The sequence below is a fragment of the Anomaloglossus baeobatrachus genome, chromosome 10 (assembly GCF_048569485.1).
Source record: "Anomaloglossus baeobatrachus isolate aAnoBae1 chromosome 10, aAnoBae1.hap1, whole genome shotgun sequence".
NCBI classification, from domain to species: Eukaryota; Metazoa; Chordata; class Amphibia; order Anura; family Aromobatidae; genus Anomaloglossus; species Anomaloglossus baeobatrachus.
Window position 1 is genome coordinate 48,471,396 of NC_134362.1, and position 12,415 is coordinate 48,483,810.

At 52.6% G+C, this 12,415-nt stretch overlaps 1 protein-coding gene across 1 annotated transcript in view; it reads right to left on the minus strand.

Annotated features, from left to right (window-relative positions):
• NXF1 (nuclear RNA export factor 1) overlaps positions 1-12,415 on the minus strand; it is a 173,889-nt gene that overhangs the window by 97,379 nt on the left and 64,095 nt on the right. Inside the window, 2 exon segments of the mRNA XM_075326585.1 lie at positions 8,242-8,346; positions 8,425-8,508. Of these exon segments, the coding sequence (XP_075182700.1) occupies positions 8,242-8,346; positions 8,425-8,508 (189 nt within the window).

A 12,415-nucleotide genomic window follows, 5' to 3' on the forward strand; every position in this document is an offset into this window, starting at 1 on the left:
ATCCGGATTGAAGGAAGGAAAGAAAAGTGGGCAAGGCAAATGGCCAGGGAGTAAAACCCTGATCAGAGCACCAGGATAAGAATATCCTCCACGTCCTGTGGTAGATCTTGGCGGACGTTGGTTTCCTAGCCTGTCTCATGGTGGCAACGACCTCTTGAGATAACCCTGAAGACGCTAGGAGCCAGGACTCAATGGCCACACAGTCAGGTTGAGGGCCGCAGAATTCAGATGGAAAAACGGCCCTTGAGACAGCAAGTCTGGTCGGTCTGGTAGTGCCCACGGTTGACCCACCGTGAGATGCCACAGATCCGGGTACCACGACCTCCTCGGCCAGTCTGGAGCGACGAGGATGGCGCGGCGGCAGTCGGACCTGATCTTGCGTAACACTCTGGGCAACAGTGCCAGAGGAGGGAACACATAAGGCAGTTGAAACTGCGACCAATCCTGAACTAAGGCGTCTGCCGCCAGAGCTCTGTGATCTTGAGACCGTGCCATGAATGCCGGGACCTTGTTGTTGTGCCGGGACGCCATTAGATCGACGTCCGGCATCCCCCAGCGGCAACAGATCTCTTGAAACAAGTCCGGGTGAAGGGACCATTCCCCTGCATCCATGCCCTGGCGACTGAGAAAGTCTGCTTCCCAGTTTTCTACGCCCGGGATGTGAACTGCGGATATGGTGGAGGCTGTGGCTTCCACCCACAGCAGAATCCGCCGGACTTCCTGGAAGGCTTGCCGACTGCGTGTTCCGCCTTGGTGGTTGATGTATGCCACCGCGGTGGAGTTGTCCGACTGAATTCGGATCTGCTTGCCTTCCAGCCACGGCTGGAACGCCTTTAGGGCAAGATACACTGCCCTTATCTCCAGAACATTGATCTGAAGGGAGGACTCTGGCTGAGTCCAGGTACCCTGAGCCCTGTGGTGGAGAAAAACTGCTCCCCACCCTGACAGACTCGCGTCCGTCGTGACCACCGCCCAGGATGGGGGTAGGAAGGATTTCCCCTTCGACAATGAAGTGGAAAGAAGCCACCACCGAAGGGAGGCTTTGGCTGTCTGAGAAAGGGAGACGTTCCTGTCGAGTGACGTCGACTTCCCGTCCCATTTGCGGAGAATGTCCCATTGAAGTGGACGCAGATGAAACTGCGCAAAAGGAACTGCCTCTATTGCTGCTACCATCTTCCCTAGGAAGTGCATGAGGCGCCTCAAGGGGTGTGACTGGCCTTGAATGAGAGATTGCACCCCTGTCTGTAGTGAACGCTGTTTGTCCAGCGGAAGCTTCACTATCGCTGAGAGAGTATGAAACTCCATGCCAAGATATGTCAGTGATTGGGCCGGTGTCAGATTTGACTTTGGAAAATTGATGATCCACCCGAATCTCTGGAGAGTCTCCAGAGCAATGTTCAGGCTGTGTTGGCATGCCACTTGAGAGGGTGCCTTGACCAGCAGATCGTCTAAGTAAGGGATCACCGAGTGTCCCTGAGAGTGTAGGACTGCAACTACTGTTGCCATGACCTTGGTGAAGACCCGTGGGGCTGTCGCCAGGCCGAAAGGCAGTGCCACGAACTGAAGGTTTTCGTCCCCTATGGCGAAACGCAGGAAGCGCTGATGGTCTGGTGCAATCGGTACGTGGAGATAAGCATCTTTGATGTCGATTGATGCTAGGAAATCTCCTTGGGACATTGAGGCGATGACGGAGCGGAGCGATTCCATCCGGAACCGCCTGGTTTTTACGTGTTTGTTGAGCAGTTTTAGGTCCAGAACAGGACGGAAAGATCCGTCCTTTTTTGGCACCACAAACAAGTTGGAGTAAAAACCGTGACCCTGTTGCTGAAGAGGAACAGGGATCACCACTCCTTCTGCCTTCAGAGTGCACACCGCCTGAAGAAGAGCATCGGCTCGCTCGGGGGGCGGAGATGTTCTGAAGAAACGAGTCGGAGGACGAGAGCTGAACTCTATCCTGTAACCGTGAGACAGAATGTCTCTCACCCATCGGTCTTGGACATGTGGCAGCCAGGAGAGCCTGCCACCGACCGAGGATGCGGTGTGAAGAGGTCGAAAGTCATGAGGAGGCCGCTTTGGGAGCGGTTCCTCCGGCGGTCTTTTTAGGACGTGACTTAGACCGCCATGAATCGGAGTCCCTCTGACCCTTCTGTGGCCTGTTGGACGAGGAGAATTGAGACCTGCCCGCGGGCCGAAAGGACCGAAACCTCGATTGTACCTTCCGTTGTTGAGGTCTGTTTGGTTTGGACTGGGGTAAGGATGAGTCCTTTCCCTTGGATTGCTTAATGATTTCATCCAATCGCTCACCAACAGGCGGTCGCCAGAAAATGGCAAACCGGTTAAGAACTTTTTGTAAGCAGAGTCTGCCTTCCATTCACGTAGCCACATGGCCCTGCGGACTGCTACCGAATTGGCGGAAGCTACCGCCGTACGGCTCGCAGAGTCCAGGACAGCATTAATGGCGTAGGACGCAAACGCCGACGCCTGAGAGGTTAAGGACACCACCTGCGGAGCAGAGGCACGTGTGACTGCATTAATCTGCGAGTGACAAGCTGAGATAGCTTGGAGTGCCCATACGGCTGCGAATGCCGGAGCAAAGGACGCGCCGATAGCTTCATGGATGGATTTCAACCAGAGCTCCATCTGTCTGTCAGTGGCATCTTTGAGTGAAGCCCCATCTTCCACGGCAACTATGGATCTAGCCGCCAGTCTGGAGACTAGAGGATCCACCTTGGGACACTGAGCCCAACCCTTGACAACGTCAGGGGGGAAGGGATAACGTGTGTCCTTAAGGCGCTTAGAAAAGCGCTTATCTGGACAAGCTCGGTGTTTCTGGACTGCCTCTCTGAAGTCGGAGTGATCCAGAAACGTACTCATTGTACGCTTGGGAAATCTAAAACGGAATTTCTCCTGCTGAGAAGCTGACTCCTCAATTGGAGGAGCTGGGGGAGAAAGATCCAACATCTGATTGATGGACGCTATAAGGTCATTCACTATGGCGTCTCCTTCAGGTGTATCTAGGTTGAGAGCGGCCTCAGGATCAGAATCCTGATCTGCCACCTCCGCTTCATCCTCTAGAGAGTCCTCCTGCTGAGACCCTGAGCAGTGTGATGAAGTCGAGGGAATCTCCCAGCGAGCCCGCTTAGGCGGTCTGGGACTGCGGTCCGTGTCAGAGACCTCACCCTGGGACCTATGAGTCACCCCAGGAGCACTTTGCTGCTCCAACCGAGGGGGGCCTGGGGTCAATGATTCAACAGTGCCCGGGGCCTGTGTTACCGGCCTGGACTGCAAGGCTTCTAGTATCTTAGCAGACCATTTATCCATACTCTCAGAAAGTTTGTCAGCAAATACTGCAAACTCCGTCCCTGTCACCTGGACAGTGGTAGCAGGTGGTTCCACTTGGGCCACCATTAGCAGAGGCTCCGGCTGAGTAAGTGCCACAGGGGCCGAGCATTGCACACAATGAGGGTCGGTGGAACCTGCCGGTAGTATAGCCGCACATGAGGTACAGGTTGCAAAGTAAGCCTGTGCTTTGGCACCCTTGCTTTTTGCGGACGACATACTGTTGTCTCCACTGAGTACAATCCGGGAAGGTATATAGCCAAAAATCAACAGTGCGACCGTACAGAGTAAATGTATAGCATATATATATATATATATATATATATATATATATACACACACTTCGGCACCAGGGGGGCCAGCACCTAGAAACAGGTGCTGCTTACCGACCGCCCAAAGCGGTTGTGTGACCACCAGAGTCCCTGCCTGGGCCTCCCAGAGCCGTCTCTCCTCTCCAGCTTCAGAAGTGCTGACAGGAATGGCTGCCGGCGTTCTGTGAGGAGGAGGGGGCCATGGGCGTGCCCTAGAAAGTGCGGGAATCTGGTGCCCCACGGTGCTCAGTGAGGGGGGAGGAGGATACAAAGTATGCTCCAGCCCTCAGCGCTGACGTCCTGTGCAGCGTCCCACCCTTACCCTGACTGGCAGGCCCGGGGGCGGGAATATGCGGTACTAGGCCGCAAAAGCCGGGGACTAAAGTTATAAGCGCGGCCGGCAAATAAGCGCGGTCAGCGCGGTAGTCCCGGCGCACTAACACACCCAGCAGTGCTGCAGCGTGTATGACACAAGCGCTCCATGCGCCGTCCCCAAGGGGACACCGAGTACCTCACAGTAGCAGGGCCTTGTCCCTGACGATACCCGGCTCCTGTCCAGCAGATTCCCCAGGGGCTGCGGAGGGAGCACGGTCCCAGTGCCTGGAGACCGATTAGGATCCCACTTCACCCAGAGCCCTTAAGGGATGGGGAAGGAAACCAGCATGTGGCTCCTGCCTATGTACCCGCAATGGATACCTCAACCTTAACCGCACCGCCGACCAGAGTGGGGTGAGAAGGGAGCATGCCGGGGGCCCTGTTATGGGCCCTCTTTTCTTCCATCCGATATAGTCAGCAGCTGCTGATGACTAAATTGTGGAGCTATGCGTGCATGTGTGCCTCCTTCGCACAAAGCATAAAAACTGAGGAGCCCGTGATGCACGGGGGGGTGTATAGGCAGAAGGGGAGGGGCTTTACACTTTTAAGTGTAATACTTTGTGTGGCCTCCGGAGGCAGAAGCTATACACCCAATTGTCTGGGTCTCCCAATGGAGCGACAAAGAAAAACCCTGTGCCTTAGCAGCTTTGCTCCTTGTGGACGACATGCTGGTGTCTCCTAGGAGAGTGATCACTGAGGGTATATGGGAAAGGGTATACAGCCCACCGAACAGATAGATATAGATATATACGTATCTAATCCGGCACCCTAGGGGGACCAGCACCGGGTGACCGGTGTGGCTTACCGACCGCTAACGAGCGGAGTGTGTCCTCCAAATTCCCTGCCTTGGATCCCCCGTAGCTGCAGAGCTGTTCACTGAGAATCCTCCACCGTCAGAATGCCAAAAAATGGCTGCCGGAGCTCTCAGGGGAGGAGTGGAGCCGAGGGCGGCGCCAGCAAAGTGCGGGAATCTGAGGTCCCCACAGTGATCAGTGAGGGGGGAGGAAACATGCAGGATGCTCCAGCCCTCACATCCGACGTCAGGTCAATAATCCCGCCCTTACCCCTGACAGGCAGGCCCGGGGGCGGGAGTTTTGCGACTAGGCCGCGATGAAGCTGGGGACTAAATTTGAGACCGCGCCCGACAAGCAGGCACGGTCGGCGCGGAAGTCCACCGGCCTCCTGAATTCAGCAACCGCTGCGGCTTCCGGGAAGAAGGTGCGCTCCCTGCACAATCCCCTATGGGGACACAGAGTACCTTTGAGTTGCAGGGCCCGGTCCCTGAGGTTGAAGAGGCTCCGACCGGCAGGTTCCCCCAGGGGCTGCGGATGGAGCACGGTCCCAGTAAATGGATGACCGCTTAGGATCCCACTTCTCCCAGAGCCGCTTAAGGGATGGTGAAGGAGACGGCATGTGGCTCCAGCCTCTGTACCCGCAATGGGTACTTCAACCTTAACAACACCGCCGACGTAGTGGGGTGAGAAGGGAACATGCCGGGGGCCCCGTGGGGGCCCACTTTTCTTCCAACCGACATAACTAAGTTGAGAATGCATGAGTGGATGTGTGCCTCCTTCCACACAAAGCATAAAACTGAGGAGCCCGTGATCCACGGGAGGGTGTATAGGCAGAGGGGAGGGGTTACACTTTTTAAAGTGTAATACTTTGTGTGGCCTCCGGAGGCAGAAGCTATACACCCAATTGTCTGGGTCTCCCAATGGAGCGACAAAGAAATCATTTTTTATACAAGATCCGACTGGATTCTACCTTTGTGACAGCGCAGTGTTTTAACCCTTTCTCTGACTTGTTTCCATACGTATATTTTCGTCAAGTACAGGAGATATACTTATGAAAGTTCTAAATTAGAGGGTCGCCTCAATCTCCCGCCCGGATTACTGCAACATCCTCCTCTGGGGTCTCCCTGCTAACACGCTCGCCCCTCTCCAGTCCATCCTTAATTCTGATGCACGACTGATCCACCTCTCTCCTCAATACCACCCCGCTTCTCCTCTCTGCAAGTCCCTCCATTGGCTCCAACTCTTCCACCGCATCCAATTCAAGCTACTAACACTGACCTACAAAGCTGTGCATAATCTGTTTCCTCCGTATATCTCTGAACTAATCTCTCGCTACACTCCAACACGTCCCCTCCGGTCCTCCCAAGATCTCCTTCTTTCTCATTCGCTCCTCACGCAACCGACTCCAAGACTTCTCCCGAGCATCCCCAGTCTCCTGGAACTTGCTGCCTCAACACGTCAGACTATCTGCTACCCTTGCAAGCTTCAAACGGAACCTGAAAACTCATCTGTTCAGAAATGCCTATAATCTACAATGACCTCACTGCTTCATCACCGTGCGGAGCGGCCGCCCCACCACCGTGCGGAGCGGCCGTCCCACCACCGTGCGGAGCGGCCACCTCACCTACTGTCTCCTCCCCAAATCCTATAGAATGTAAGCCCGCAAGGGCAGGGCCCTCTTCCCTCTGTACTAGTCTGTCTACTGTAACTTGTATATGTATTCTGTATGTAACCCCCTTCTCATGTACAGCACCGTGGAATCAATGGTGCTCTATAAATAAATAATAATAATGCCTCTATGTATACCGTATTTTTCGACCTATAAGACGCACCCTGGTTTTAGAGTAGGAAAATGGGAAAATAAAATGTAGCAAAAAATGTGGTCATGACACTGTTATGGTGGTAATGTCCCCAAATTCTCTACAAAAGGTACCCCATCCTAGTAATGGTCATCCTGCCTTGTAAATAATCCACATCCTTGTATACATGTCCCTCATCCTGGTATAGCCCCCATCCTGCTATTATATACCGCCATCCTGCTGTATACCACCATCCTGGTATATGCCTTCATCCTGCTATATACTGCCATCCTGGTATATGCCCTCATCCTGCTACATACCGCCATCCTGGTATATGCCCTCATGCTGCTATATACCGCCATCCTGCTACATAGCACCATCCTGGTATATGCCCTCATCTTGCTACATACCGACATCCTGCTACATAGCGCCATACTGGTATATGCCCTCATCCTGCTATATACCCCGATCCTGCTATATTCCCTCATCCTGCTATATACCACCATCCTGGTATATGCCTTCATCCTGCTATATACTGCCATCCTGGTATATGCCCTCATCCTGCTATATACCGCCATCCTGGTATATGCCCTCATGCTGCTATATACCGCCATCCTGCTACATAGCGCCATCCTGGTATATGCCCTCATCTTGCTACATACCCCCATCCTGCTACATAGCGCCATACTGGTATATGCCCTCATCCTGCTATATACCCCGATCCTGCTATATTCCCTCATCCTGCTATATACCCCATCCTGGTATATGGCCTGCATCATGTGGCACACACAAAAAAAAACCCAAAAACAAACGTTTATACTCACCTTTCCTTGCTCCAGCAGCATCGCTCGTCCTCCTGTCTGTGTCAGCAGCAACGCCGCTGACCTGTGTGGAGCACTCACCGTTCCCTGCAGCATCGCTCGTCCTCCTGTCTGCCGGCCCACTGATGTGTGTGGAGAGCAGCGAGCACAGTGATTATGTCATCGCTGTGCGAACCGCTAGTCTCCACACACAGCAGCGGCTGGCAGACAGGAGGACATCGCGATGCTGCATTCAAAAGGCGATGGGTGAGTATACCATACTTATTCACTGCACCCCGCGCTGATGATGATGTGCAGGGAGCAGTGAATACAGCCGCACATGATCACTCACAGGCTGTAGTTGCCAGGGGTGATCACGCGGGCCGGCACTTTACTATGCGCACATCCCCCGCCCATCATTCTGCCCACTTGTCAGCGCCGGCTTCAGTGCTGAGAGATGATGGGCGGGAGGATGGGCGTGCATATGAAATGAGCGGGCCCACGTGTCACGGCAGGCACTGCTACAGCCTGCGCATGCCGCCGCAGCAGCCATGCCCTACATTCAGACTGTAAGACGCACCCCCCACTTTACCCCAACATTTGGGGGGAAAAAAAAAGTGAGTCTTCTAGTCCGAAAAAAATGGTAAGTTCGTACCATGACATTCAGGGTATACTGGACTGGAAACTAAGTAAAGATACCTATGGTGTCATGTAAGCTTTCTTCAGGCCTACAGGACGTCACAGCTATCCATTTTATCCTTTTCACTCAAAAATATCCCCCCCTCCCCAAAGTGGCTTTGTGAGTTTACTACTTTATTAATACCTTGAAGTTGTTTGGGTCTCTGAATGTCCGTGATACCCGTTTTAACGCTTTTGAAACTGCAATGTCGTCCACGAAGAAGTTAGCCCGAGAATGATCACAATAATACTAAAAAGAAGAAAAATAAATAAGAAAATGACGAGACCATTTCTTGATTCAATCTGTTGAAAACAGACACCAACTTACCCCTATAGGAGTGAAGGGCAGCGGGCAGATACCATGTAACTGACCCAACAACCAACTCTTATCATACGTTTTTCCATGAGGAATCTGGTTTAGGAAAAGAAGAAAAAAAAAATTATAATAAGGTATGATCGCAATGCATAACAAGAAAACATGTATTTTTTAATATTTTTTAATTACCGTATTTTTCTTTATATAAAAAGCACCCCAAATTTAGAGGCGGAAAATAGGAAAAAAATATTTTTCATGTTAAAATGAGGGTCCGTTTTATAAACCTAGAGCGTCTTAATCCTAATGATCACCAAGGGGGAGCGGCTCAGGAAGATCACAGGAGGCAGGGTCAGCGATGCTGCGGACTCACCAAGGGGGAGCGGCTCAGGAAGATCACAGGAGGCAGGGTCAGCGATGCTGCGGGCTCACCAAGGGGGAGCGGCTCAGGAAGGTCAAAGGAGGTAAACCCGCAGCATCGCTGACCTAGCCAAAGGGGAGCGGCTCAGGAAGGTCAAAGGAGGTAAACCCGCAGCATCACTGACCCAGCCAAGGGGGAGTGGCTCAGGAAGGTCACAGGAGGCAGGGTCAGCAATGCTGCGGGCTCACCAAGGGGGAGCGGCTCAGGAAGGTTACAGGAGGCAGGGTCAGCGATGCTGCGGGCTCACCAAGGGGGAGCGGCTCAGGAAGGTTACAGGAGGCAGGGTCAGCGATGCTGCGGGCTGACCAAGGGGGAGCGGCTCAGGAATGTCACAGGAGGCAGGGTCAGCGATGCTGCTGGCTCGGGGGTGTTGCGGCTCAGGAAGGTCACAGGAGGCAGGGTCAGCGATGCTGCTGGCTCGGGGGTGTTGCGGCTCAGGAATGTCACAGGAGGCAGGGTCAGCGATGCTGCTGGCTCGGGGGTGTTGCGGCTCAGGAAGGTCACAGGAGGCAGGGTCAGCGATGCTGCTGGCTCGGGGGTGTTGCGGCTCAGGAAGGTTACAGGAGGCAGGGTCAGCAATGCTGCGGGTTTGGGGGGTGTCGCTGCAGGCGCCACTAATCTTTCAGCGCACCGCGGGGGTGTCACTGCAGTGGAGCGACTCAGGAGAGTCACTGGACGGGGTGTCTTGGCGGCGGCCATTGATCTGACTGCTGCCTTCATTGAATTGCCCGCCGCAGCAATACCCAGTCCTGTGACCATACATGGGGTTGCTCTACTGCTCCTTCGAGCCCTCAGTTTTGCAGACCCTGCCTCCTATGACCCCCGCTCCACCCACTGTCGCCATGGTAAGCTAAGACTCGCCCCATTTTACCCCCCGTTTTGGGGTGAAAAAAAGTGCGTCTTATAACACAAAAGATACGATAACTAAAAATAATATTTTCCACTCTAAGCAATGTATACCCGTCCACAGCTACATTTAATATGCAATAGTATACACAAAACATTAAAACTGCAAGACCAACAACAGATTTATTACGTAGTCGTTGAGTCATGGAAATTACAGCATGGATAGACCTGGATGATTTGCAAAGATAGAAAAATGGAAACATTTTCAGAACATTTTAATTTATTTAGTATGGAGCAGGAATCCCCGCACTTCCACGCTTTAGTGGTTACCAGTGAGGTTATTAATCCCTTCACGACCAGCCGATTTTTCGCTATCCGTTTTTTTTTCGCCAGTCTGAGAGACGTAATTTTTTTATTTTTCAGTCAATATGGTCATGTGAGGGCTCATTGTTTGCGGAACGAGCTGTACTTTTAAATGAAACCATAGGTTTTACCATATAGTGTACTGAAAAACGGTAAAAAATTCCAAATGCAGAAAAATTGCAAAAAAAAGTGCGATAGCACTATTGTTTTTGAGATATTTTATTCACTGTGTTCACTGTATGGTAAAACTGATGTGTGGGTGTGATGCCTCAGGTCAGTGCGAGTTCGTAGACACCAAACATGTATAGGTTTACTTTTATATAAGGGGTTAAAAAAAATTCGGAAGTTTGTCTGAAAAAAGTGGCGCACGTTTTACGCCATATTCTGTAACCCGTAGCGTTCTCATTTTTCGGGATCTATGGCTCAGTGACAGCTTATTTTTTGCGACTCGAGCTGACGTTTTTAACGGTACCATTTGTGCAGATGCTACGTTTTGATCGCCTGTTATTGCATTTTGCGCAAAAGTTGTAGCGACAAAGAAGGGAATTTTGTTTACTTACCGTAAATTCCTTTTCTTCTAGCTCCTATTGGGAGACCCAGACAATTGGGTGTATAGCTTCTGCCTCCGGAGGCCACACAAAGTATTACATTTTAAAAAGTGTAACCCCTCCCCTCTGCCTATACACCCTCCCGTGGACCACGGGCTCCTCAGTTTTGGTGCAAAAGCAGGAAGGCGGAAACTTATAAATTGGTCTAGGGTAAATTCAATCCGAAGGATGTTCGGAGAACTGAAGACCATAACCCAAAAGAACAGCCAGACCAAAGGGCACAGGGGTGGGTGCTGGGTAAGTAAACAAAATTCCCTTTTTCTTTGTCGCTCCATTGGGAGACCCAGACAATTGGGACGTCCAAGAGCAGTCCCTGGGTGGGTAAAAGAATACCTCAATAAGAAGAGCCGAAAACGGCCCCCTGTTACAGGTGGACAACCGCCGTCTGAAGGACTCGCCTACCTAGACTGGCGTCTGCCGAAGCATAGGTATGCACTTGATAGTGCTTTGTGAAAGTGTGCAGACTAGACCACGTAGCTGCCTGACACACCTGCTGAACCGTTGCCCGGTGCCGCAATGCCCAGGACGCACCTACAGCTCTGGTAGAATGGCCTTTCAGCCCTGAAGGGAGCGGAAGCTCCGAAGAACGGTAGGCCTCGAGAATCGGTTCCTTGATCCACCGAGCCAAGGTCGACTTGGAGGCCTGAGAGTCCATACGCTGGCCAGCGACAAGGACAAAAAGCGCATCTGAATGGCGTAGGGGCGCCGTGCGAGACACGTAGAACAGTAGTGCTCTCACTAGATCCAAAGAGTGTACAACCTTTTCACCCTGGTGAATTGGATTAGGGCAACCGGAAGGCAAGGAGATATCCTGATTGAGATGAAAAGGAGATACCACCTTAGAGAGAAATTCCGGGACAGGACGAAGAACCACCTTATCCTGGTGGAAAACCCAGAAGGGAGCCTTGCATGACAGCGCCGCAAGCTCAGACACTCTCTGAAGAGAAGTGACTGTCACCAGGAAGGCCACCTTCTGAGAAAGACGGGAGAGAGAGACATCCCGCAGCAGCTCAAAAGGCGGCTTTTGAAGAGTCGTCAGGACTCTGCTAAGATCCCAGGGTTCCAACGGATGTTTGTAAGGTGGGACCATGTGGCAGACCCCCTGCAGGAACGTGCGGACCTGAGGAAGCCTGGCTAGACGCTTTTGAAAGAAAAACACGGAGAGCGTGGAGACTTGGCCCTAGAGAGAGAGCCGAGGGACAAACCCTTGTCCATTCCAAATTGTAGGAATGAAAGGAATGTGGGTAAGGCAAACGGCCATGGAGGAAAACCGTTATCAGCGCACCAGGATAGAAAGACTTGCCAAGACCTGTAATAGCTCTTGGCGGACGTTGGCTTCCTGGCTTGTCTCGTGGTGGCAATGACATCCTGAGATAACCCTGAAGACTCTAGGAGTCAGGGGCCAATGGCCACCTAGTCAAATTGAGGGCCACAGAATTCAGATGGAAAAAACGGGCCTTGTGACAGCAAATCTGGGCGGTCTGGAAGTGCCCACGGTTGACCCATCGTGAAATGCCACAGATCCGGATACCACGACCGTCTCGGCCAGTCGGGAGCGACGAGAATGGCACGACGGCAGTCGGACCTGATCCTGCGTAGTACCCTGGGCAGCATCGCCAGAGGGGGAAACACATAAGGCAGTCGAAACTGCGACCAATCCTGGACTAAAGCGTCCGCTGCCAGAAGTCTGTGATCCTGAGACCGTGCCATGAAGGCCGGGGCCTTGAGAGATCGACGTCCTGCGTTCCTCAGTGGCCCTGACGACTGA